Raw genomic sequence first — 27,715 nt, forward strand, 5'->3', positions numbered from 1 at the left:
TTCAGTACCTCCCTCCTTTGTCTTAGAGAAAATCCACCATTTCTGGGAAACAACTCAAAATGTCAAGTCGTTAGTTAACGGAGAAGATTATTTAAAAAAAAAAAAAAAATTAGGGGTCATGGGCGGGTTGCGGTATTGTGCGCCCCTAGGCTGGGAATGAAGAAATATCCCTGGGTATGGTAGTGATGAGATGATGTCCACTTGGAGAGGCAGGAGTCCTGGCAACTAGCCTTACACAGAATCTGGTTCCCCTCGTTTAAGGGTACCCCAGGGAAGATTGAGTGGCCCCCTAAACACCTCCTTCTGGCTACAACTGTTATGGTCTGAGACGCAAGAAATGACCACCTAAAGACCGAATTGAGCCAAATCAGGAGTTTTTATTAGCTGGCCAGCGACTACCCCTGTGCTACGGAGAGAAAGGCACAGAGAGCAGTCCCGAGCAGAAAAAGCAAGGAGGTTTTATACTAATCTGAGTTAGGATTACGTGACTTCTAACACAGGGGTTGGGATAGCATTACATCATATTTTCCATCGTTTGGGGGGCCCAGGACCAGCCTCGGCCCACCTGTTCTGATAACGATCTTTAAGCAAGCAAGTTTACAGAAGCAGAAAGCATTAGTCCTAGCCAAAGTACATTCTTTCATAGATTGTGCAACCTAAGTGGTCCTAGTAAAATTTAACTACATCTACACAATATGGTTATACAGATTGAAGCGATTAAAACAATCAGTTAAAGCTTACCCAAGGATTTTTTCATTGCCTCAAGGAACAACTCTTATTCTCACAGCTGAAGGGCAGGCTGAATGTTACATTTTTCTCTGGGGGTCCTTTACAGAACCAGTTAGCTGGGTATTACTGTTCCTATTGTCACCCCTAGCTTCGAATCCCTCCCCCCCAGAGGGGCCTGCAGGGCAGCCCCGCTGACACAATGGAAAGGATGTGGGGAAATAGGCCACAGCTGATCGAGCTCTGGGACGCGAAAGGGCATCGGAGATATCAGCGTGGAAGAGAGATATCCAAGGCAGGGAGGTGAGGGGTGTTGGGGACAAGCCCCACTGCTCTCCCAGAGGCCGCCCACCGCCTGCCCCAAGGCCGGGGAGCAGCAGAGACGTTGGCCTCCTAGTTTCCTAGAGAGGCCGCGGAGGGCCTGTGGCGGCGACGCGCGTGCGCGGCCCAGACAGCCCGAGGAAGGCGCGGGGCTGGAGGCGGTGGTGGAGGCGGTGGTGGCGGGAGGATCGACTGTCGGTCGGTGGCGAGAGTCCGTGAGTGGCCTGGCGGCGCGCGGGGGCACTGGGGGCGGCTGTGCGGGCGCGGGGCTCGCGGAGGCCTGCGGGGCCTCGGCCCTGCCCCGGCTGCAGACAGTGCTTGGCCTCGAGGCTGTGCCTTGGGCAGGGGGCCTGGGCGGGGGGTACCACCCCCGCCTCGCTGTGGGCGCATCGGCGACGTCTTAGCATTCCCGGGGTCCGATGTAGAGAATTTGGAGTCCTGCTTTCTCTGGGCTCTTGTTTTTTCACCCAATTTTGCAAATAAATCGTATTCATTAGAAGCAATTAGATACCACAGGAAAGTGAAAGAAAAGTAAAAGTACCCGCAATTCGGAAATCTTAGTCTCCAGGCCTCCTGACATTTAAACATTTGTGCGTAATTATCATACACACGTATATGTACATATTTTTATTATGAAAGGAGATCATGCTGTTGCTTTTTAAAAGCTTTTGTTCGTATTGTTGTGATGAAATACTCGTACCATTTGCCATACAGTAAATAAAAATTTACCATTGTAACCATTTCGAAGTGTATAATTCAGTGCCATTAAGTGTTTTTTAAAAATTATAATCTCCTGACCTTGTGGAATGCATTTATTTTAATTTTGGTTAAAATTGGGTTTGGCATTATGACCGCTGAAACATTTTTTTTGTAGGATAATTAAAACATTGTGTTTGCAGTTTATTTTCCATAGTGCACATTTATATGAAGCTGTAAGTGGTCAACAAGTGACATCTGTGCAGAAAAATAGCAAAATCTTCTTTGAGTGTTTGTTTTTCAAAATGGCAAATGACACTGTAGGAAATGGCAGTTTTTAAACAAAGGTAGAGCTCTAACCTACAACCATTGTAGTGTACCCTGCCTTGCATAGGCCTAAGATCAAAGAATGGTCTGTATGCTAATCTAAAAGTGATGACTTAGAAAGTTCAAAACGGAAAACTCATTAATATTAGGTCAGTTGTTTTACAGGGAAGTGTCAGCAAGTGGTTTGAGCAGTAATTTGATTAAGCAATTTCAGGGAATTTCTGTGTGTTATATACGTCTGTAAGGCTGTGTACATATTCAGAGACTGAAGAATTAGGCTGCTCTTATATGTTACCTAATGCTGAAGAGAGGCTGACAAATTTTGGTTGAAAAACAATCCTTTCTTATTGTAAGCAGAAAAGATAGGAGTGTTTTGAAGGTAAACCTCCATGTGCACTTGAAAAGGAAACTGACAAAAGCGTAAAAAATACTGCCTGTTCTACCAGTAAGTTTTTTATGGCTTCTGGTATCCAGGAAGTATTTGTGCCTAACCATTCTATTAATATGATGTCAGAGAGTTGCTTGAGAGTCAAAATATATAAAGTATGGTAAAACATAACTTACTGTATTTTGCAATTTTCAGTATTTTAGAAACATTTTGAAAGAGGTCCTGTGAACATTCCTGTGACCCCCAGGTGAATGGTTAGACTTCCTACAAGATTGAATTTATGAGCTTTGCTTTTCCTTCCTGATCTTAAACTTATTTTCCCCTTTCTTTATTTTGTTTTACTATGTAGTACCTGTCACTAACATACTATATTTCTGTCTCCTCATAGGCTCCTCAAGGTAGTTTTATTCACTGTTGTGACCTTAGTGTGTGGGGCATAGTAGGTGCTCAATAATATATGCAAATTAATGAAAGAATGAGTCCAAATTGGGAGATAATCGACAGTATTTAATGTCCTCAATTTTTAAAGAGCTGATTGTCAAATTAATCTTTAATACCTAAAATGGAAATGAGTCAGATGAAAATGATAATGGCTCAAACTTCTTAATTTAAAAAAGACTTTATTTTGAATAATTATAGACTTGCAGAATGGTGCAAAACTTATACAGAGTTCTCACATACCTTTTACCCAGTTTGCCTATAGTTAATATCTTGCATTACAATAGTTGACTCATTGAAAATTAAGAAATTTACTTGATATAGTACCAGTAATTAAACTGCAGACTTTATTAAAATTTCATCTGTTTTTTACTAATGTTCTTAATGTTCCAGGATCCAATCTACTATCCCTTATTACATTTAGTTGTCATGTCTACTTGTTCTCCTTCACTCTGTGACAATTCCTCAGTCTTTGTCTTTATGACCTTGACAATTTTGAAGTTTTTTGTTTGTTTTGTTTTTGAGACAGTGTCTTGCTCTCTCACCTGGGCTAGAGTGCAGTGACGTCATAGCTCACTGCAACCTCAAACTCCTGGGCACAAGCAATCGATCCTCCTTGCCCAGCCTCCTGAGTATCTGGGACCACAGGGGTACACAACCACGCCCGGCTAATTTTGTAGAGACAGGGGTTTTGCCATGTTGCTCAGGCTTATCTGGAACTCCTGGCCTCAAGCAATCCTCCTGCCTTGGCCTTCCAAAGTGCTAGGATTACAGGCATGCCACTGCACCTGGCCTGGAGTATTGTGTATTTGTATTTTTAGAATGTCCCTCAGCTTGGTTGCATTTATGTTTTCTTGTGCTTACATTGAGGTTTTTCTGGTTGTTTTTTTTAGGAGACAGGATCTTGCTCTGTTGCCCAAGCTGGAGCGCAGTGGCTTCATCATAGCTCACTGCAACCTCAAATTCCTGGACTCAAGTGATCCTCCCGAGTAGATGGGACTACAGGTGTGCACCTGGCTCCATATGTTTTGTTACTGATGTTAACCTTGATCTGGTGGTGTCTTGTCAGGTTTCATCACTGGAGAGTTACTTTCCCTTTGTAATCAATGATTATTTGGGGAAAGATTGCTATTTGCATACAAATACCCTGTTTCTCCTTCTAAGTAGCATTCATTGGTGGATCTTGCCTGCAGCAACTATTACGGTGGTGTTGGAATGTGACTTTCTCTTTTCCTCATTCCTTCTACACTTACTCATTGGAACACTGGAATACTTTGTGAGGAAAAGCTGTGCCTTCTCTTCCTTTTATTTATTTATTCAGTTACATTGGTGGTGCTTGTGGATATTTATTTTATTCTTTGGGCTATAATGCAATGCTATTGTTATTTATTTTGTTGTGTGAATTATTCTAGCTTTGGCCATTGGGAGCTATGTCCTTTTGACATGACCTCATCCTTTTTTGAGTCTTTCCCTAGTTTTCTGGCACAGTAGAATACTCATCTTTTTATTTTCCCTGCCCCAGCTTAGAATCAATCACTTCTTCAAGGAGCCCTGCCTCATTTTATTGGAGAATAGTATTTATAAACCAAGTTTTGGGCACTTTAGGTATGAGTTTATTTCTTAGTTGGTAAATTAGTATAAATATTATTTTCAGATTTAAAAGACATACTGAAAGCAGTCTTTCTTTAGTGGTGATTATCTTAGAAACTTGTTTGCTTATTATCAGTTTATAAAATATACTTTATATACACTCACACTGGTAGGAAAACACAAGAATTAGTGACTAGTTAATGGGAATTTTAAAAGGAAAACAAGTCACATTGCCTAGGAAATAAAGAAATAAAATAACAAAAAGAAGAAAATCTCCTTGAAAAATGCCAAGATGTTCTCTGTTCTTTTCAAAGCCATTTGCATTGTGGAAATTAAACTGGGTTAAGGTTTAAAGCTCTGGGAGTAGAGTCCTGAAAGTAAGTTCCAGCTCAGGTTGCTTCCCAGGCCTCTGTGTTCACAGTTGTCGTATAATCTCAACAAGTCAATAAAGGAAGTTTTTCTTCCATCCTCAAAAGGTAATTGGGACTTGGGAGGAAGCCCACAGCTTTAGGATACCTCAATTTTACTGACAGGCCCAGCTACCTGCTGGGTGGCAGTGTTCACTGTGTTCTGGGTCTTTCATTCAGAGTTTGAGAGGCCCGTGAGGTCTTCAGCTTTCTCCATGTTCGTGATTTTAGATGCTGGGCTAACACCTTTGATTAAAGGACTGAAATCTTGGCCATATTTGCAGGCATTTGCTCTCGTTTTTCTATTAGTCAGTCTTCTATTCACCTCTTTACAAGTACTTCACTGACCTCTTTGGACATTTCTGCAGCAGCTGCTTCAAAACAGCCAGCTTGGAGACTTATTTTTGGTCCTAATTTCACTGTGGGTGTCAGTTCCCTTGGTGCAGGAGGAGAAGGAGGAGCCTTCTCCAAATGACTGACTCAAAGACTAGGCGAGGAAGAAGATGAGGGTTTATTCACCCGTGAGGCTCAGAGGACAGGGTCCAAATTCTGAGCTCCCAGCAAGGGGTGTAACAGTATTTTATACATCTCTTAAGGAGGGTGAGGGGCACAGTTACGATGTGTTTATCTCTAATCTCCAGCGAGGTCTTTGTGTAAGCTGCGGTCCTGTCTGGCGTTCCTGTCTGGCGTTCCTAGCTGATTTATTATCTCTCCGGTACAGGCCTGTTCAAGCAAGCAAGTTAGAGAAGCCACAAAAGCAAATTTTGTAAACTTAGTTCCTGGTGTGGAGTTTCTTCCTGTTTTTTTTTCTTTCCTGTTTCACAGGGGCTGAAGACCTCTACCACACCCTGAGCTAGGTCAGTGCCTTTTATATTTCCCGCTGGGTGCATTTCTTCAAAATATTTCTCTCTGGTCTCAAGTTCTTTCTCTTTAACCTCATTGCCAGATTTCTCTTCACCTTTAGCACCATTCTGATTCTTTCCATACTTCAGTTTTCTTTCTCTTCTTCTATCTGTCCTGCAAGTTTGGGGAATAAGGAATGTGCTTTTTGGTTTTACTACAGACTTTCAAAGTACCCTTCCTGATGACTATATAATTTTACACTTCTATTAGTGGTTTGTGTTTGATTTTTTTTTTTTTTTGAGTTTTTTTTCATATTAATGTAGTCAAATATATCACTATTGTGTTTGGGGATTTTGGGTGGTTCTAGGTGACCAGCTTCCCCAGAGGCCACTTCTTCCCTTTAGTTTGAGCTACACCAACGTTGAGTCTTAGACAGTTTCTGATGCTCAAGCAGTTTATTCTGGCACCATTCTTACAAGACTGATGGTGGGAGTAGGCTGGTGGCATGGGCCAGGTACAGTTAGGGGTCAGATGTACTGAACAGGATGATCCACAAGCCATTTTCAAAGTTTGGGGAATCCTTCCTATTTTTTAAGTTGTATTCAGTCTGGGCCTTACTGGGTGTTTCTTTCATAAGGAAGTTTAAACTGTTCTTGTAAGGGTAAGATTTGTTTTGAGGTTTCTGAGAGTTACATCTGTGCTGAGGTGACCTAGAAATTCCTGGGCCAGTTTGCATCATACTAAGTGACATGTTGTGTAGGCCCTGTGAGATGCTTAATTGGGCCTTGTGGCTACCATTAACTTCTTAGTCACAATACGTAATGTGTCTCTTGTAGTATACTACAATCATTCTTCCTTTTTGTTGTTTAAGAAATCTTTTTTTTTTTTTTAAGAGACAGTGTCTCACTCTGTCCCCCAGGCTGGAGTGCAATGGTATGATCACTGCTTACTGCAACCTTGAACTCCGGGGCTCAAGTGATCCTCCTGCCTCAGCTTCCCAAGTACCTAGGACTATAGTCACACGCCACCACACCTTGCTAATTTTTAATTTTTTGTGGAGATGGGGTCTCGCTGTGTTGTTCAAGGTTGGTCTTGAACTCCTGGGCTCAAGTGATTTTCCCACCTTAGCCTCCCAAAGTGCTGGGATTACAAGTGTGAGCCATCATGCCCAGCCAGAAATCCTTCTTTACCACAGGGCTCTTACTCTTTTTCCCTCTCTTTTTTTAGAATTTTGTTTTTGAAATCTAGCTCTTTAACTAGAATTCATTGTTTATTTGCCCAGCCAGTTTTCCCAGTACAATTTATTGAATAGTCAAATCTTTCTCAAAGACTTACCATGCTACCTCTGTCATATACTAAATATATATGTGTGTGTAAGTCTGTGTGAGGATTCTGTGCTGTTTCTTTTATCTAGTATTTGTATATTCCTTCAGTAATACACAGTGTTTTCATTAGTATAGCTTTATAGTAAGACTTATTGTCTGGTAGATTAATCTTTTCACCTCTTAAAAGTTGTCTTGGCTATTCATGGCCTTCTACATGTTCATTCGAATTTTAGAATATTCTTGTCAAGCCCCAAGAAAAGAAACTGGAATTTGGTTGGGATTTTATTGACTTTGCATGTTAGTTTAGGAAGAATTGACATCTTAAAAATATTAGTCTTCCCATACTTAAGATTTATTCAGGTCTGTTATGTCTTTTGGCAGAATTTTCTCTTTATTAAGATGACGTAAATTTTTTTGTTAGCTTTATTTTCTGGGTGTTTTATGTTTTTTGTTGCTGTTGTATTGATTAATTTATGATTCGACGTTGCCCAATTAATTTGCTATAGTGGCTTATAAAACTCAGGGAAACACTTACTTTTACCAGTTTATTATAAAGGATATTTTAAGGGATATAAATAAACAGCCAGATAAAGAGATACATATAGGAGGAGATCTGGAAGGGTCCTGAGTATGGGAGCTTCCATCCTTGTGGAGTTGAGTTGTACTATCCTCTTGGCACATGGATGAGTTCTTGTTCACCTTCCTACAAGCTCCTATAAGTTCAGCTGTCTAGAAGCTCTCCATATCCTACCCTCTTGGTCCTTTTATATAGACTTCATTGGATAGCATGATTAAAGCATGGACAACCATGTAGAAATGAGATTGGACAAAAATAGTATGATTAATACTAATAGACTGAGTGGGGAATCCCACAAGGCCAGTCTGTTCAGATTCTATTTGGCCTTCTCTGTACAGCATTCCTTCCTCTCAGGTATGGGCAGGACCCCTTCTGAAATAGGGGTCTTATGACCTGCAATCAAACAAGGTAGGTCAGAGAATTTATGGCCAGCTCCAAGATAGAAAAGCAGGGGAAGATTAGCATATATTTTTGGTTTCTATGGTCTGCCTTGGGGAGAAAAAGGAGCAGGTGAAAGGAGGGCAGAAAGTCAGAGAGAGAGAGAGAGATTCTGTTTTCTGAGACCTGCTCCTGAGGCCTAAAGTATCCCAACATTATAACAAAAGATTGTCTTGTATCTTTATTGCTCTAACACTGTTCCAAAGCCACTTCAGGAGCTGAGGACAAAAGGCCAAATACCTTAAAAAGATATGCTTATTGTTTTAGTCACTTAGGAATTAACAAGGGCTATGGGAGTTAGGAGCCAAAACCGTGGACAAAAACCAATGTATATATATCATATCACAAATACCAAGTCTTGAGAACTCTTTGCCTTGTCCTAGATCCTAAAGGTTCTCTCCTATGTTTTTCTGTAAAAGTTGTATAGTTTTGTGGTTTATATTTAAGTCTGTGATCATATTGAATTGATGTTTGTAGAAGGTGTGAGGTTTAGGTCTACTTTCTTTATTTTGCCTATGAATGTCCAGTTGCTTCGGCAACATTCATTGAGAAGACGATCCTTCCTCTTTTGAATTGCTTTTGTACCTTTATAAAAAATTAGTTTGGCATATTGCAGGGGTAAACTCCTCTGCACAGTGATACGGCTTATAGCATAAGCTCCTTTCCCAGGTATGGTCAGACAGACATTCCCTGAGAGCCCAAAATGTAACGTAGCTTCTTATGTAAACCTCACAACCCACCACAGAGATTTCCAGAGGTAAAATGATACATGCACAGTTATACAGCTAATAATTAGGGGGCTGGGTTTGAAACTAGGTCTGTCTTAATTCACATTCTGTAGTCTTTCTACTAAGCTCTCCTGTCTCCTGAAAGTGGCTTGAACCCTTAGGCACCCCCTTTTATGACGAATTACTAATATAAAAGGAAATACAGGGTCAGGTGTAATCCTAGATTTGGTAGGCTAAGGTGGGAGGATCTCTTGAGGCCAGGAGTTTGAGACCAGCCTGGGCAACATAGTAAGATTTCATCTCTACCAAAAAAAAAACCAGAAAGTTAGCTGGGTGTGGTGATGCACTCAGGTAGTCCTAGCTACTCAGAAGGCTGAGGCAGGAGGATCACTTGAGCCCAGGAATTGAGGTTGCAGTGAGCTTTGGTGATGCCACTGTATTCCAGCCTGGATGACAGAGCAAGATCCTGCCTCAAAAAAAAGGAAATATAGGAGTTGAGTGGGATGCTGAATTAGTAGCTTTCAATTTATAGTTTTTAATCCATTGGTGGATCATAAAATCAATTAGGGGATTCTCAATCAGCATTTTGTTTTGTTTTTGAATTGCTTATTTGATTTTTTTTTTTTCTTTTTGGAGACAAGGTCTCGCTCTGTCACCCAGGCTGGAGTACAGTGGTGCAATTGTAGCTCACTGTAACCTTGAACTCCTGGGCTCAAGGGATCCTCCTGCCTCATCCTCCCCAGTAGCCTGGACTATAGGCATGTGCCACCATGCCTGGCTAATTTTTAGAGATGGGGTCTCTAACTATGTTGTCCCGGCTGGTCCCAAACTCCTAGCCTCAAGCAGTCTTCCTGCCTTCGGCCTCCCAGAGTGCTGGGATTACAGATGTGAGCTGCCATGCCAGGCTGAGATATTTTAAAATATTGTATTATAATATTAGTAAAATCACATTTTATGTTAAAAATCAGTTGAGCATATTTGTGTGGGTCTATTTCTGATTTTTCTCTTCTGTTCCATTGATCTATCTGTCTCTTCCTCTACTAATATCACACAGTCTTGATTACTGTAGTTATAAGTCTTGAAATCAGACTGATTCCTCCTACTTTATTATTTTTCAAAATAATTTTAGCTAATCTAATTCCTTTCTCTTCTCACATAAATTTTGGAATAATCTTGTCTATATCTATAAAAAAAAAAAAAAACTTGCTGAGATTTTGGTAGGAATTGCATTAGACCCATAGATCAATTTGGAGAAAATTGACATCTTTACTATGTCAAGTCTTCAAGTACATGAATATGGTGTCTGTCCAGTTATTTAGATCTTCTTTGACTTTTTTAATCAGCCATTTGTGTTGTTTACAAAGTTTTTATGTATAAACTTAATACATGTTTTACTGTATTTTGGGATATTTTCTTAGCTTACTATCACAATAGGTGACATTCTAGCCCTGGTCTGCTTGATACTGGCAAATACATCTGTATGAATACTCTTGTACGTGCGCCTTTTTCTCATACATCCAAAGATAATCCCAACCAACAGGATCTTATTACACCGTGTGTGATGGACATCATTCTTTCATCCCCTCCTGAATGTTGGTTATTTCAGTCTCTTAACAGTGACTTCTGATGTCCCAGCAAATGGCATCATCCGCTGCAGTGCTGAGAAGGTACTCCCAAGGACCCAGCAGCACCACGGCTAAGGCAGACTTGTTTTGAGCTCTTCTGGGTAGGCCCTGAACGGGAGTGATGCCTCCAGGCAGGTGGTGCACTGTCCATCCAGCTCAGGCCCAGTCTTCAAGGGAGCGAGGACGCCTACAAATGGTAAAGAAGGAAGAAGAGGATGAAGGCTACACTTCGGTGCAGGCTGCCAGGCCACAGACTCTCAACCGTCCTGGCCAGGAGCTGTTCCGCCAGCTCTTCAGGCAGCTTCGCTACCATGAGTCTTCTGGGCCCCTAGAAACTCTGAGCCGGCTCCGGGAGCTCTGCCGCTGGTGGCTGAGGCCTGACGTTCTCTCCAAGGCACAGATCCTGGAGCTGCTGGTGCTGGAGCAGTTCCTGAGCATCCTGCCTGGGGAACTCCGGACCTGGGTGCAGCTCCATCACCCTGAAAATGGTGAGAAGGCTGTGGCCTTGCTGGAGGAGCTGCACAGGGACCTTGATGTGACACCATGGATGGTGAGTATGAGCAAGTGTGTCGTGCCCAGTGAACTCTGCCTATTGGTGAGCCAACTTGTCTGGGGGTGGGGACAGCGCCTAGAGTCAGGACTCTGGGCTTCTGAGAGAGAGTACATGTTAAAACCCAGAAAGGCAGTCTGCATGTACCATGTTGCTTCCTTCTCAGTAAGCTTTTGAGGATCTATTTTGTGTATGTGGTTGGGGGTTGGCAGGAGGGATGGATGTGAGTGCCAAAGGGTAACCCTGGGCTGGGAAATAGGAAGACCTCAATTTTAGACTTCATTCCATACCTTCAGTGTCATTGGCCACATTGTTACACATTTCAGAGCCTCTGTTCATTGAGAATAAATGCAGAAATGATCTAATTGTAAGAAATGTTCAGTAAATATTTGAGTGCCTATCACGTACCAGGCTCTGGCAGAGTTGACAGTCCCAGGCCCAGCAATAGAACTGTAGCACGTCAGTTACAGTGCGTTCTTCCTGCTGCTTCTGCTGCACGCAGGGAGCTGTTGCTTCCTGTATTGTTTCAGTTTTTTTTTAAAAGATCATTTATCATTTTTGTTTTAGGCCCCTTTAAAATTTTATCTATGTAAAAATATGTGTGATTCTGTGTGCATAATTCATGTATAAATGAAAGTTGCTGTTAAGATTTCTGAAATAAATTTGACATATTTGTCCCCCAGGCTCATTGTAAAAATTAAATGAAAGAACACATCTGAACATGGTCTATCAACAGTAAATGATAATAAATCACCACAGGTTATGACTATTAGAAAATATCTTTGTTTAACATTAGGTACTATTTTAATACTTCAAAAGAGGATTTGTCATTTTTACTAAAAAAATATTCAGAAAGACCTAATAATAATTTATAAAAGGAAATAAGATACACAATAAATTTGCAGCTTTGTTATAGTTTGCTCATTTAGAGCTAGATGTAAGGTTGAAGAAAATCCGTGAAAACATTGCCAAATGAGCAGAAAGGGCCTAACTCAAAGCTCCTTAGAAATTAGAAGACAATGGGGGCTGAAAGAAAGCCCTCTACATTTTTTTTTTTTTTTTTCCCCCAGTCCCGGTAGGGACTGTCAAAAATTGCCAATGCTGACTATATTGCAAGTCATGGTGAAAAAACCTCCCCAAATTCTGAAAAGGAATAGAAATGCTTAAGGCACATATAAAGTCACAGGGTCATCCTAGAGTTCAGCAAAATTAGGGCACTGAAAAACCAGGGCCTGAGAAAGTTTGTCCTTAAACTCGAGTGGCTGTGCTTATGTCCTTATTATTTCTTTATTCTTCCTTTAGTAGGGTTTGAAAGGAGCAGGAGATAAATTGCCATGATGATCAATTCATCATCTTTAGTCTATGTCTTTGCATCAGATGTTTAATGGCCTCAGGCTAAGAATTGTTCATATTGGTATAGAGAATGTCTTGGCCATGGGAACAGAAAAACTCAAAAGTTCATTGGCTATACCTTCCTGTACTCATCTCCACATCAGAGACAACCTTGCCTTACAGACTAGAGCTATTTGAAGGCCCAGGGCAAAAGCCTCCTCTTTCCTGCTCTCTGCTACGATAGGCACTGCCATTTTTTACACTGGAGGCTTTTTCTTCTGTAGTTCCACGGCTGACCCTCATAATTAGCTCTGCCTCTCTGGAGGTGTTACTATTAAAGTCAAGTTGGCAATTGGGAGCTAGCCTACCTCTTTGAGTTCTCTGTGCATATCAGTGCCTGGAGTGGTAGATGTTACTTGACAGTAGATACTACTTGACCATCTCTGCTATGAACCATTATCCATTTAACTCTCAAGAACTAATTTCTTCTCTCTCGTTTCTAAGTTTCAGGTCTGGGGTGGGTAGTGGGGAGATGTCACTGTGGCATCTGAGGACTGACAATGCTGTTACTGACTTGACAAGTGCTTCCTTGTATTGAGCCCTCATTAGAGCCCATGGATGGGAAGGGGTAGGAGGGGCTTCCCTGTGTTGCTGCTTGTGCTTGTCTCTCTGCCTGGAGGTAATACAGGATCTGGCTCCCCCCTCCCTTGGCCCCCGCCCTTTAGAGATCTGCTATGTGGCCTCTTCTCTGATCTGATTTCCATGAGGATCCTCTCACAACATTTTCTTCTTGCCAGGACCCAGGCTCTGTCCAGAGCCCAGATGTGCACTGGATGGGTACAGGAGCCCTGCGATCTGCACAGATATGGCCCCCTGCTTCGCCTCTCAGGAACGGCTCTGCTTCGGGGGACCACCTGGAGCCTCCCTGTGAAATAGGAACACGTGACTTCCTGCCTGGGCAATCCGGTACTCGCTGCCTGGCTCTAAGACTCCAGCTTTACGCACACCTCTTGAATTTCCTGTGGTGTTGTGTTTTCACAAGAATCTTTCTGTCCTGGCCCTTAGATCTGTGTCCTCTCCACCCCTTCTGTGACTCATATCTAGCTAGCTCCTCCCCTCATTGCACCCCCCCAACACACACACACTCCCTTCCAGGCCCCCAGTAGATACACATGTGAGGTGGATATTTAATAACAGTCTGTGCCTATTCATGGGTCCAGGATACTTGTGTGTGTAGAGAAGAGTGGGCTTCTCAGTGGGGCGTCCAGAGCTGGACAGCTTTCTCATGGCTTTTTCTTCTCCTTCAGATCCTCCTGCTGCCCAGGTTATTGCCTTTTCCCAGAGAGAGGGGTGCCCAGAAGATGGGGTAATGGTAACTACATCCCTGACAGCCCAACCCCAGGTGAGCCACAGAGCCTTCAGTCCTTCCTGATGTCCCAGCATTACTGCCTAATGGAGTAATACAGCTCTTCTCATCCTGGGTTTCTCTGTCTAGTGACCTCACATCCAGAGACCCATGTCCCAGACATGAGATTACCATCCTTGAGCTCAGAGCTCTCCTCCTGGGTGATGGTCTTCTGTTCACCTTTGCCAGATCCGTGTTTTACTCACCCAGAGCCAGCCCATTCCCCTGCCCCCTTCTAAAAACTGGGAGCTGTGGACCAGCTCTAGGGCACGGTGTTTTTTCAGGAGGCTATGACTTTCAAGGACGTGGAGGTGACCTTCTCCCAGGATGAGTGGGGATGGCTGGACTCGGCTCAGAGGAACCTGTACAGGGATGTGATGCTGGAGAATTATAGGAACATGGTTTCTCTGGGTAAGTCATCGGTACTCACATGTTTCTATCCACTTTTACTGGTGCCTTCTTGGGGTTTTTTTTGCGGGGGTGGGGCGGGGTTGGTTGTGGTTTTTTTTGTTGTTGTTTTTTTTTTTTTTTTGAGGACCATGACCCGGAGCCATGCCCAAGAATCCTTGAGCAAGTGGACTTCCCTTCTTGGTTTTGGTAGTGGTATATAGAGAGGGACCTGACCTGGCTTTAGATCCTGGCTGCTCAACTGCTAACCAGATCACTTAATCTAGCACCTTGGTATCCTCTTTTGAAAAATGGGGATAATAGGCTGGGCATGGTGGCTCACGCCTGTAATCCCATCACTTTGGGAAGCCAAACCAAAGGATTTGTTGAGGCCAGGAGTTTGAGACCAACCTGGGCAACATAGCGAGATCCCACCTCTACAAAAAAAAAAAAAAAGAAAAGAAAAAAAAAGAGAGAATCAGCTGGGCATGGTGGCACACACCTGCAGTCTCAGCTACTTGGGAGGCTGAGGCAAGATTGCTTAAGCCCAGGAGTTTGAAGCTGCAGTGAGCTATGATCACACCACTGCATTCCAGCCTAGGTGACAGAGTGAAACTCTTGTCTCTTAAAAAAAAAAAAATGGGGATAATAATGCCTGCCATTCTGGGTTATTGTAAATATTAAATGTAATATGTTTTAAGTTCTTAGTCCATTTAGGCATTCAAAAAATGTTGATTTAACCATTTGAGTAGCTGTGTGGTTCTCATTTCTGGAGAATTCTAATGATCCTTTTGCCTGCAACTTCTCTTAGCCTCTCTCCTCTCTTATCTCTGTCTGCTCAGGGCTATCAGAAACGGCCGTCTGGGCCCCCTGCCATAGCGTCTTTCACCTGCTTTCTTGGCCTTTCCCACCTCCCTGCCAGGACTTCAGGCTGGGAGAGTCCTCGAGTAGTTCTGAGTGATCCATATACCCTCCCATCCCATTCTTTTCTTTTCTGCAGTGGGGCCATTCACCAAACCTGCTCTGATCTCCTGGTTGGAAGCAAGGGAGCCGTGGGGCCTGAATGTCCAAGCAGTTCAGCCTAAGGGGAATCCAGGTGCTGGCCCTACAGGTGAGTTCCAGAGAACCTACCAGGTCCTGCTCCTCCCATATCTACTCTTCTCTTTCTTAAGGTGAGGTACATCACTGGGGACTTACTTCATTGTTTGCTAGATCTTTTTGGTTTGTTTCAAGTCAGATGAGTAATATGCTAATGTCATAACAAGGATTGAGGGAGGCACATCTCACATGTGAGTGTGAAAACTCAATCATCACGCTTATAAACTACAAAAGGATCTAGAAGGAAAATCTTTAACAGTGTTGTTAAGGGGTGCTGGGCCCCTGGGCCTCTCCCCTTCTGGCCGGCCTTTGAGAGGCCATTTGTTTCTAGACCTGTCCCTTCCCCCTTCCCCAGCAGCCCTCTCATTAACAGTTCTTGCCAGAGGGCTTCACTGTTCCTGTATTTTTCACTCACTGATGCTCCTTAGCCCTGTCCCTGCACTCCTGCTAAATCCCCTATGTCCACCCCATCCTGCACTTAGGAGCCCTCCTCACACTCCTGTTCCTCTTCTTTGCTTGGTTTTTCCTTCTGTGATAGGCTGATCTCCAGTCATTTCAGACAGGCTCTCCTTGGCAGCTTACCTCTTGGCTTTTGGGTACATTTCTATGGTGCTCCTGTGCCATGATTCTTCTCCCCTCACTGGCTATCTAACACTCTCTTTCAGCCTGTTCATTTTCTTGCTGGATATGATGTCTGCATATCTCTGGCTCCTGTGCCCATCTTGCTTTTCCTCACCTCCTCCCTGTTATCTGGGATACTCTTCCATGCTTTGTTTTATACTTGACTGTTTTGTAAAGGTATTGGAAGTCAGACCAAAGCCTCACCACCCAGACATTTCATTGCCCCTTGGTGCTTTCTCTAGTTGCAAGTATGGGAAAAGAGTACATTCTCTTCTGTTTTATCTTTTGTCAGGTAAACTCCAGATTAAAACAAACAAGTTCTTCTTAAATCCAGAACCTTTGGAAGAAGCAGAAACCCCATCTGTGCCATCAGAATGTCTTGCAACAAGTGTTTCTCAGGGAACAGGGCTCAGCAGATCTTTTGAACCAAAGAGCAGGTTCAAAGATCAATGTGGAAACCCCATACGAGTGAGAGTTAAGAAAGAAGAGACCAACTTCAGGCTCAGGAAAGGAAAAGGTTCTGAAGTATCAGGAAGAAGTAATAGCCTTGACTTAAAACATGTTACATATTTGAGAGTTTCTGGGAGAAAGCTGTCCCTTAAACATGGCTATGGCAGACACTTCAGCATAATGAGTTCACACCACTTTGACTATATAAGATATGGGAAGGGGCTCAGATACTTGATTGGGGGCTTTAACCTACTTCAGAGAATTCATACTGGACTGAAAGGGAACAAAAAGGATGTGCGTGGAAAAGACTTCCGCCTTAGCTCTCATCATCAACGTGGGCAGAGCCTTCCCACAGTGGCAGCGTCGTATAAATGCAGTGACTGTGGGAGGATTTTTAGTCGTAGCTCCCTTCTTGCATGTCATCAGAAACTTCATACTCAAGAGAAAGCTTTTAAATGTAGGGTGTGTGGGAAAGCCTTCAGGTGGAGCTCCAACTGTGTGCGACATGAGAAAATTCACACTGGGGTGAAACCTTATAAGTGCAGCCTGTGTGAGAAAGCTTTCCGACGTATGTCAGCCTACCGTCTGCACCAAGAAACCCATGCTAAGCAGAAATTTCTTGACTCAAATCAGTATGGGGAGGTGCTCACCTACAGTTCAGGGTTTGATCATTTGAGAGACCAAAGTGAGGAGAAGCTCTTTGACTGCAGCCAGTGCAGGAAATCCTTCCACTGTAAAGCCTATGTTCTTGAACATCAGAGGATTCACACCCAGGAGAAACCCTATAAATGTACCAAATGTAGGAAAACCTTTAGGTGGAGGTCAAATTTTACTCGTCATATGAGGTCGCACCAGGAGGAAAAGTTTCACAAACAAGATAAATGTCAAGAAGAATTCAGACAGAGTCCTAAGTGCAGTCAGCCCCAGGATGCCCGTACTGTGGAGCAAACTTTTTTGTGTCAGCACTGTGGCAAAACTTTTACTCGAAAGAAAACCCTCATTGATCATCAGAGAATGCATACAGATAAGAAACCACACCGTTGTGGCGAATGTGGCAAAGAGTTTACCTATAAGTCAGCCTTTATTGTTCATAAGAAGAAGCATGCCATGAAAAGAAAACCTGAGAGTGAGCCATCATGTAAGCAGGACAGAGTGTTCCCAGTTTCTCAGAGCAGTCACACGAAAGAGGAGCTCTACAAATGTAGCCAGTGTGACAGAGCCTTCCGTAATCACTCATTCCTCCTCCTGCATCAGAGAATTCACAATGGAGAGAAGCCGTATAAGTGCAGGGAGTGTGGGAAAGCCTTCGGATGGAGTTCCAATCTCTACCGACATCAGAGGCTTCACTCTTTTCAAAAACAGTATGAGTGTCGTGAAATTGAAAAGCCTCCAAATCTAGAGCCGAAAATCCTCACTGATGAGAAACCTTTTTGGTGTCAAGAATGTGGAAAAACCTTTACACGTAAGAGAACTCTTTTAGATCATAAGGGAATACACAGTGGAGAGAAGCGCTATAAATGTAATCTGTGTGGAAAATCTTATGATAGAAATCATCGCCTTGTTAATCATCAGAGAATCCACACTAAAGAGAGAACTTTTAAATGTCAGTGGTGTGAGAAAGACTTTGTTGGGAGACAAACCCTTTGTAATCATCAGAGAAAACACACCAGAGTGGCAAAGTCTGAATGCGGCCTGCCTGGGTTGCTATCCTGTCAGGACACAGAGTTGAGTTTACAGGAATTAAAACCAACTGAAGAGAAGCCTGTTGAAGATTGTGAAAAAGCTTGTGACCAGAGCTCCAGGCTCACTGAACTCCAGAACATACCCACTGGGAGGAAGTGCCACAAATGTAGCATTTGTGGAAAAGCTTTTAGCAAGAGTTCCCAACTCATTAGCCACAAGAGATTTCATACTCGAGAAAGGCCCTTCAAATGCAGCAAGTGTGGGAAGACCTTCAGGTGGTCCTCAAACTTGGCTCGGCACATGAAAAGCCATATTAGAGATTAGCCTGGGACCTGACAATGACAATGGGGTAAATGATTCCTAGTGACACTGCTAGAGAATGCTTAACGGTAGGCACTGTGGGGAAAACCTCTACAAAGGGCCTAGCCCTTTCTATTTTGGAAACTAGTGACGGAATCCTGAGGATTTAAAAGCTCAGGGAGTCCCCAGCCTACCTGATGGAAAGCGATACTGGGGGAAAAACAGCAACATGTTCTTTGGAGCCCTTCTGAAAACCTGGGCCAGTAGGAGTGGCCTTTGCACAGTAGCCTGGGGCACCTCCAGCTAGGTCTCCTACCACACCTCTAAAGAGAGAAACCAATGCCCTTTGTGGTTGGACAAAATGTCTGTGGCATCGTGAGCTGTGGCTGCTGGGAAGGGGCCAGTTGGATCCTAAGTTTCTCTTTCAGCTTGGCCTGTGATGGTGCCTATTCTGTTGACTTTAAAAGTAGCAGCAACGTTATCAAGAACTCCTGGTCTTCCCATTTGCCCCCTGTGGAGTTCTGGCTGGGCCTTCAACCTTCATAGCTGGCTTTCATGTCTGCAAGGGGGTTAGAGTTGTCTCCATGGCAGGTGGAGAACAGAGTGCTGGGCTCTATCACTTGGAGCATGGAGCTCTACTGGTACCCCATGGCCATCTCCACCCCACAGGTATGCACAGGCAGCAGCGGTCCATCTGTTCAGCAGAAATGTGCTAAGCACTTCATGTGTGCCAGAGAACTGACAGTGAGCGACCAGAAGAGACAAAAACCTTGCCATCTTGGATTTTTACAGATGATAAACCCATAGGATATATAGGATGCTGGATGGTACTATGTGTTGTGGACAAAGGAGAGCAGAAGAGACTGGGAGGTGGGTTGTGATTTTAAAGAGATTGGTGAAGGAGGGCCTCAACTGAGAAGGTAAAATTCGAGCAAAGACCTGAAGGAGGTCAGGGAGTGAGCCATGTAGATCTTTAAGGAGAGTCACAGGCAGAGGAGGTGGAGTCTTGTTTGGTGTCCTCAGGGAATAGCAAGGAGGTCCCTGGGATAGAGTGGAGTGAGCCAACTGGCAGAGGCAGAGAGAGGGCCAGCGAGGTGAAGGGCCAGGCTGTGTGAGCATGGGAGGTCATCACTGGGGCTTGGGCTGCTTCAGAGGGAGGTAGGGAGCTTCTGGACAGTTTCAAGTAGACAAATGATGTGGCCTGAATCTGAATTACATTTTACAAGAGTTAACCACAGACCCAAGGACAGTAAAATAGTATGGCTTATTTTTACATAGTTATCTCTGCTGCCAGTTTCCATGAATGAGACCCTCCCCTGTACCCCATTTCTGAATTTCCTATAAGGTCGTCTGCCCTCAGCAGATGTAAACACTTACCATCATTGCGTTTACATCTCTCGCCTCTGCACACTGCAGGCAGCCTCTCACCTTCATATAGCCCTCTCCATGTGTGGGAACCTGCTGCTGGCATGAGGTTCAACCCAAAGGTACCAGTGCCTGGTGGCGGTGAGGGGGGAATGCGGCGGGGGGGGGGGATCCCCCCCTCAGGTCATGGGACCCTGGAGTCATTAGGTCTGGATTCCAGGCTTGGTGTGCCTTGGACTGGCAGGATGATCTAGAGCAAGTCATTGGACGTCTGCATCAATTTCCCTGGGTGTGAACTTAGAGTACCTGGCTGTGCTGTCTGACTGCTGGGCTTGGTGAAGGAGGGCTTGGTTTGCTAAGACTCTGGGTTAGATGGTTGACCTCTAGGTCCAGGGCCCTCACAGAGGTCAGTTGGTGCTACAACCACGGAAACCCTTTTCTGTCCACATTTTCATCCCCATATTCCCCGTGCCACGTGGCACCTTGTTAAGTTCCTGTCCCAGTAGGGATGGTTTTTTTCCCCCTGACCATATCCTACATGAAGTAGGAGAGTTATTTACTGCCATTTTTATAGAATGAGATATACTTATTTTAAACATTCTAACCAAATTTTAAAATATATAAATAATGAAATAAAATCCTTCTATACCGAAGCTGTTAATATTTTGGGATTATAGTGATGCAGTCTTTAATAACCTGAGTTTTCAAATCTTAGTTCTATAAGTAATAGGTGATTATCATAGAAATATTAGTACATACAGATTAGGTAAAAGGAAGAAAAGGTCAAAGTCTGACTACTTCGTGCTAACTACTAAACATTTTGGTGTAATCAGCATTAGATTTGACTTCATTGCATGCACCTCCCTGGACACCCCTGGACTGTCCTGTTTCCCTTCACCTGGAGTGCCACACTTCTGTCCTTGCTGCTGCCGGTCATCTATCTTCAAGGCCTGACCTTGTCTGAGCCTCATCCCTCTAAGCCCCTTTCCCCTGGCGCCGCCTTTCCTGTTGCCTGTATCTGGCTGTTAGGTGTTATCTGGACTTCTCGTTATGCCCATCACTGCAGCCAGACCAAGTGCTCTGGAGGCCAGGGTTGGGTGCTTATTTATCTGTTTGCCATGCAGAGATTTTGCACAAAATTACCTGTTATGGAATTTAGAACCAAATTTAGTTCAGCTAAGTCAGGGTTGGGGTTTTTTGAAGTGGCATTTGAGTAAAATGTTGCCTGGAAGCCACCCCACAAGCACACACCTGGTTCGGCACCCAGCGGTAGATGGTTCTGTGTGGCTCCAGCTGACGGTTTCTGATGGCCCCAGGCACCGGTTCTCATCTTGTAATCCAGCCTGGCCTGGAGAACATGCAGGCTTCTTCCTGCCCTGCCCACCCACCTTCACTCCCTTGGAGGAACTCAAGTTGGGGTTGGAGAGCACCAGATGGGCTGGGACAATCAGATGGAGGAGTAGGTATCAGAAGGTCTTTCTGTCACCTGTTCAGCATGGTCAGCCCCGCCCTTGCTGACAGATACTGTCAGAGCAGACAGAGGCATGTACAGAGAAGGCAGCATGGGAAATGCAAAACAGTGCAGACCGTCTCACACTCAGCAAGTTGGCAAATATTTGAAAGCCCAAGTGTGGGTAAGTATATAAAACAACAGGAGTTCACACTGCTTTGGGGGTGGAAATTATGACAAATACTGTGCCAAGCAATTTGCAAAATCTTGTAAAGTTGTGTGTTGTGTACTTTACTACCCAGCACCTCCACTCCTAGATATGTCCTAGAGGAGCTGCATGTGAACAAAGAAATGAGTTCAAGACTGTTCATTGCAGTATTGTCTTGATAGCAAGATTGGGCAACGCCTGCATTTTATCAACAAAAGAACAGATAAATAAATGGGTGGTTTTGGGCACTTTGGAAAGTGAATATGAAAGAGTTAGCGTTACATCTTTCAACGCAAATACATAAAAAACAGTGCTGAGAAAGTTGCAGAAGCTATATAGGATATAAGGTTTATGTAAAGTTAAACATACTGTGTGTCCGTAGGCACATTACTTCAACTTATATGTGTTTTGCTTTTTCTGTAAAATAGGATAGTAGTGCCAACTCACGGGGTGTTTGGGGGTGGGGGGGTCGTTGATGAAATAATGCATGTAAAGTGCTTAGAGTAGTGTCTGGCATGTAAGTATTGTTGGCATATAATAGAAAGTGTTTTGCACAATACTCTCTTTGCTGTGGGTTCAGATGATGTGAAGTAAGTGTAAAATCATGTATTGGAATGATGTGTGTACATCACCGCTCTGCCTTCCCAGGGCAGGAGATGCTGATGGAATCGGGGAGGGAGGGTACCTGGGGCTTCAGTTGTGTTTTCTTTCTATCTAAAACTTGATGCAGATGCATCAGAATTTTAAGATTTAACAGGATAGCGTGGTGGGTTCTTTTTGTTTGCTTAAAGTATTTCAAAATAAAAATGTTTCTTAAGCATGGTCTCTGCCATTTACATGATGTTACTTAGAATAAGCCAGTTAATCTTTCAAGCCTTCAGTTTCCTTGCCTGCAAAAGTTGGGAGCAACACAAATGGCTGTTAATAAAGAAATGGTTAAATAACTCCAGTACATGTGTGATTCAATAGCATGCAACAGTTTGAAAAAAATGAGAATATTCTCCATGTACTGACACACAATCTCCAAGACATGCAGTTTATAGGACATTTTAAACTCCATTTTAATTCCTCCTTGCCTAAAAAATAGCAAGTGAAGTCACAAGCTATAGACTCGTAATTTTTCTTTATTTTTTTTTGAGACAGAGTCTCACTCTGTTGCCTCGGCTAGGGTGCAGTGGTGTCATGTCGTTGTAATTCATTGTAACCTCAAACTCTTCAGCTCAAGCAGTCCTGCCTCAGTCTCCCAAGTAGCTGGGACTACAGGTGTGCACCACCACGCCCAGCTAATTTTTCTATTTTTAGTAGAGACAGGGTCTCACTCTTGCTCAGGCTGGTCTCAAACTCCCATCCTTAAGCAATCCTCCCCCTCGGCCTCTCAGAGTGCTAGGATTACAGGTGGGAGCTACCATGCCTGGCCAATAATTTTAAGGAAGAAATAGGATACCGAGGACAAAGATGCTTGTCAGCCATTCTGTTTTATTAGGTGAGCAAAAGGTGAGTTAATATTTACATGCCAACTAACATACCTTTTTAAGTTAATGCTAACCTTACTAAGAACAGCAAGGAGATTTTTACCAGCCAGGTTTTAGTCAGGAGTCAGAAACCATACCAATTATTTAACAAAGAGAACTTAGAAAGAATTGTTGACTATAGTAACTAGGCAAAAAGAATGCTAAGGTATTATGAGGGTGGTGGCTCCCAGGACTGGGAAAGATGTAAGAATCTGTCCCCATGTTTGATGTTTGACCGCTGACAGCCTTCAGGGCTTCCCCCTCACTTTGCCCCGTATCTGGGCAAGCTGATAAGAAAGCCCAGGCACCTCTGCACCAGAGGGGAAGTTCCAACTGTGCAAACCTTGGCTTTGGCTGTGCACTAAACCCTCATCCCCTAACCACAATAAAACCCAGAGCCAGGCCGGGCGCGGTGGCTCACGCCTGTAATCCTAGCACTCTGGGAGGCCGAGGCGGGTGGATCGCTCGAGGTCAGGAGTTCAAGACCAGCCTGAACAAGAGTGAGACCTCGTCTCTACTAAAAATAGAAAGAAATTATATGGACAACTAAAATATATATATATATACAAAAAATTAGCCGGGCATGGTGGCGCATGCCTGTAGTCCTAGCTACTCGGGAGGCTGAGACAGGAGGATTGCTTAAGCCCAGGAGTTTGAGGTTGCTGTGAGCTAGACTGACGCCACGGCACTCACTCTAGCCCGGGCAACAAAGCGAGACTCTGTCTCAAAAAAAAAAAAAAAAAAGACAGTTATACTCTCTCACTCAATTCCCACACCTGAGATAGTTCACAGACCCAGAACTTCCCAAATAAAGGATAGGCCAGGTCCCTTTGAGGCAAGACTCTGCTACAATGAGAGTAATTTGTATTTTAATCTTCCTAGCCTTCCCCAAAGGCACTGAGAGCCATATACCAGAGTGACTGTGCATTGGGAAGGGCAAATAATCAGACTTCTGGGATTGCCAGACCCTGGTTCTGAGCTAACACTAATTACAGGAGACTGAAGATGCCACGACTGTTCCTCAGAGTATCTGTGAGGAGGTCAGGTGATCAATGGCCTTTTTGGCTCAGATCCATCTCACAGTAGGCCTAGTAGGTTTCTGGCCCCATGCTATGGTTCTTTCCCCAGTTCTAGCATGCATACTTAGAATAGATATACTCAGCAATTGGCAGAATCCCACATTGGTTTCCTGACCCAATGAAGTCAGAGCTATTATTCCAGGAAAGGCCAAGGGGAAGCCACTAGAACTGCCTCTACTTACAAAAAGTAGTAAAGCAAAGCAATACTGCATTCCTGAGAGATTGCCAAGATTAGTGCCACTCTCAGACTTGAAGCCACATCCCCATTCAACTCACCTAGTTGGCCTGAGCAGAAGACAGATGCATCTTGGAGAATGACGAGTGAATTATCATAAACTTAATTGAGTAGTGACTCCAAGTCCAGGTGCTGTTTCCACATGTGGTTTCAGTGCTGAGCAAACAACACGTCTGACACCTGGTTTGCAGTTACTGATTTAGTGAATGCTTTTTTTCCTCTGGATTTATTAGTAAAGACCATCAAGAGCAGTTTGCTTTCAGCTGGATACACCTTCACCACCCTACCTCAAGGCTACATGCATTCTACAGCCCTGGTCACGAGCCAGTTCACGGTTACTTTGGTCAACTTTCCACCCTTAGGACAACACACTGGTCCATTACATTGATGATATTATGTAATTTGACCTGGTGTGCAGGACGCAGCAGCAGATACTCTGGACATGTCGGTAAGACATAGTATGCCATAGTGTGGGAAATAAACTTGGCTCAACTTGGCCAGGGTAAACAACGTTTTACAAAATTCCTTTCTTCTCTATCTCTTTCGAATAGTTATGTTCTGTATGTTTAAAGGAGCCACAGGAGACAATTTTACATGCAGTTTTCTGGATCATACGGTAACTCTGTGTTTAACATTTTGGGGAAATGTCCAACTGCTTTCCAAAGGGGCTGCCACAGAGTCTCGGATAATTCTGAGCTCTTGACAGCCATTCATCCTCTCGGCCTCCATGGTGGCCTTCCCAATACTGTTTTGGGGCTGACTTGAACTCTGATCATGACCAGGTGATTTGCCAGGTCCAGTGTGAAATGTTCCAAATCACTCAGAATCTCAGGGCAGAAAGAGCGTTAGCACAGCGGTGGGGCCCTCCTGAGTGCGGGGCCCTGCACGGCTGCCCAGGCCGCACGCCCGCAAAGCTGGCCCTGGCACAGGTGCATTTGCTGTGGTGAGATGGAAAGTGAGCTGATTGTTCTCCACCTTCCCACTCTCTCTCCAGGTCTGGTCCCTCTAACATCAGGATTCAGAACTTGTTCCTTGAATTCTTGAACTTTCCCCACTCTTCCTCCCTGGGCATTTTTCTCGTAACCCCACGAGACCCAGCAGGAATGGCCTGACATGGGTTCTGGGAACAGCTCTCTGAGACTGCGCTGAGTCGTCTGTCCTGTTTCCTTTCTTCACCAGCGTCTCCGCATCCTAAACCTGCCCTTCTAGCTCAGCTGCAAAGATGAAAAGAGCTATGAGGCCTAGTTTCCCCGAAAGCTTTGCGTTGTGAGTGACTGAGAATATCTACTTCCTTTCCTCTGGTACTTTATCTTCCAGTCTCCTTGTTAGGCTGCTGAAAAGCTAACCTGCTAAGATCTGTGCTTGCCGGTGCTATCTACTCTTCCATGTGAAAATGAATCAACCAGAGGTTGGCAACACGGGTGAATCTGTTGAACAGAATTTTAATGAAAAGGAAGCAGACACAAAGAATATATACTGTATGATTCCACCTACTTACAGTGAAAAACGCGTGAAACAACGAACAGGCACATTTCTGCCTTGTCAGCTGGTCCCCTGTTAGCCTCTGCCTTCAAAGGATGTAAGAGGGCAGCTGCAAGGTTGGAGGAATGGAGTGTGATGGTTAATTTTAGGTATCAACTTGGCTGAGCCATGGGGTATGGTCAAACATTATTCTGGGTGTTTATGTGAGAGTGCGTTTGGATGAAATTAACATTTAAATTGGTGGACTTTGAGTAAAGCAGATTGCCCTCTGTAACATGGGTGGGCCGTATCCAATCAGTTGAAGGCCTGAATAGAACAAAAGTTTGGTCTCCCCTGGGCAAGAGAGAATCTTCAGCTGACTGCCTTCCTACTTTGTCCACAGCATCAGCTCTTCCCGTTCTATAGCAGGTGGCCTTTGGACTCTAACTGGAATATTGGTTCTCCTGGGTCTCCGCAGCCTGCAGATTTTGGACTTGCCAGCCTCCATAATTGTATGAGCCAGTTCCTTAGAAGTCTTTCTATATGTACACATGAGTATAGTTGTATTCTGATAAAACTTCATTTAGGGACGTTGAAATTTTAATTCCATATAATCTTCACATATACTCATTCACTTACTATTGTCTATGGTTGCTTTCCTCCTTCAGGCCAAAAGTAGCCCACAACTTTTATACGATGTTACTACTGATATAGACATGTTTAAACAATATAGTTTACTTTCGCCTGTTTTTGTGCTTTATATAAATGGAATCAAATTATTTTGTCTTGTACCTTTTGCTCAAAATTATGTTTGTTAGTTTTATGCAAGTCCTTGCATGGAGTGTGCTTTATTTCCATTTTTCCATGGTATTCTGTGTATGACAATAACACAATTGATATCCAGTCCACTCCTAATGGACAGTGGCTCTTTCCTGTTTTTGTCTCGGCTCACTGGGAATGCCTATGTCCAACTCTATGAAATAATGCCAAATTATAGCCGGCCTTTGAGTTCCTTTTAGTAACACTCTATTTGGTCAGATCTCTTCATGTTTGCTAATCTAATAGGTTTGTTATGAAAAGCAACACCCTAAATCCCGTCTTTGCTAGTAGCACCAGTGTCATCTCCTGCAAAGACTGTCCCTTCAGAGCCACAGCTCACAACTGCCGTGGTCGGGTGTACAGAAGTGGTTGGTTTTTTCAAATTTGCAAGACACCAAATTATTCAACTGCCTGTGTGGGAGGCCAGTTGAGAGTTACCTGTATTAGCCACACTTTGGGTCCTTCCAGCTCTCCTGGCACAGTGGCTAACTCCAGCCAGAGACCACCTTTCTCATAGGACTTTGTTAAAAGCAGCCAAGAAGGAAGCCAACAAAACCACCAGTCTGGACTCTTACTGTTCTCCTAATGCCACAGATGTGGTCAAATTAGGATCTACCCTCAAAACTAAAACAGGCTGCAACCCAGCCAAACATTTTACATGAGGTGCCAGCCTCCCAGTCTCCGCTTACTAAAAACCAGTGTTTCTATTATTGGGAAAAACGGAAGAATGGACATTGGTGGTCCCTAACCTCATCTGAGGCACGGCTTCCTCTGGCATCATGTTCTTTGTTCCTGGAAAGCTCTCTTTAGACTGAGCTACATTTGGCTGTGTCTGGAGACAATTTTGGTTGTCACAACTGAGAAGGGGGTGACAGCTGGTGGGTAAAGGACAAGGATACTGCTAAACATCCTACACTGCTCACCACTGCCCCCCATAACAGGGAATTAATTATGTCAAGAGTGCCATAGTTAAGGAACCCTGTCTTAGACAGACATTCCTTTAGTCCAGGTCTTCTCATGGTAAACTATCTCGAAAGTCTTTATAGTCCCTTAATTCATGAATAATTGAGTGCACAAATCTGAGCTGCCTGGTTTTTCTCAGTATATTGAAGATATTATTTCACTAAACTCCATCTTTTTTATTATTTTTTAGAGACAGGGTCTTGCTATGTTGCCCAGGCTGGTCTCGAACTCCTGGGCTCAAGCGAACCTCCTGCCTCATCCTGAGTACTGGGACTACAGATGTGCACCCCCACGCCCAGTGTTAAGCCCCATCATTGTCGATGTTGTCAGCTGTGCATTTTCTCTGGCCGCTTTCAGGATGTCTTCGCT

At 43.9% G+C, this 27,715-nt stretch overlaps 1 protein-coding gene and 1 non-coding gene across 4 annotated transcripts; one reads left to right on the forward strand and one right to left on the reverse strand.

The window, feature by feature from the left end:
* Positions 1-997: 997 nt before the first annotated feature.
* On the forward strand, positions 998-20,206 carry ZNF445 (zinc finger protein 445). Of its 3 annotated transcripts, none has more exons than XM_069475599.1 (8): positions 998-1,029; positions 3,790-3,901; positions 10,411-10,979; positions 13,109-13,277; positions 13,619-13,713; positions 14,001-14,127; positions 15,104-15,214; positions 16,115-20,206. In XM_069475599.1, the coding sequence occupies exons 3-8, from the start codon at positions 10,551-10,553 to the stop codon at positions 18,277-18,279; spliced, it is 3,096 nt and encodes a 1,031-aa protein (XP_069331700.1). In that variant the 5' UTR covers positions 998-1,029; positions 3,790-3,901; positions 10,411-10,550; the 3' UTR covers positions 18,280-20,206. The 3 variants fall into 3 exon arrangements, with proteins under 3 accessions (XP_069331700.1, XP_069331702.1, XP_069331701.1); XM_069475600.1 differs by lacking the exon at positions 998-1,029 and adding an exon at positions 2,684-2,712; XM_069475601.1 differs by lacking the exons at positions 998-1,029; positions 3,790-3,901 and adding an exon at positions 1,241-1,262.
* Positions 15,335-15,438, reverse strand: LOC138389048 (small nucleolar RNA U13). Its single transcript, XR_011234488.1, has one exon. It is a non-coding gene; the product is annotated as a small nucleolar RNA U13 (small nucleolar RNA).
* Positions 20,207-27,715: the final 7,509 nt, after the last annotated feature.

The sequence above is a fragment of the Eulemur rufifrons genome, chromosome 7, assembly GCF_041146395.1.
Source record: "Eulemur rufifrons isolate Redbay chromosome 7, OSU_ERuf_1, whole genome shotgun sequence".
Lineage (NCBI taxonomy): Eukaryota > Metazoa > Chordata > Mammalia > Primates > Lemuridae > Eulemur > Eulemur rufifrons.

Bases quoted from the DNA above. Each gene is read 5' to 3' on its own strand.
- ZNF445 (XM_069475599.1), top strand. From the start codon at position 10,551: ATGCCTCCAGGCAGGTGGTGCACTGTCCATCCAGCTCAGGCCCAGTCT. The intron at 13,714-14,000 runs GTGAGCCACAGA...GTGTTTTTTCAG, and splicing joins CCCTGACAGCCCAACCCCAG to GAGGCTATGACTTTCAAGGA. The intron at 15,215-16,114 runs GTGAGTTCCAGA...ATCTTTTGTCAG, and splicing joins TCCAGGTGCTGGCCCTACAG to GTAAACTCCAGATTAAAACA.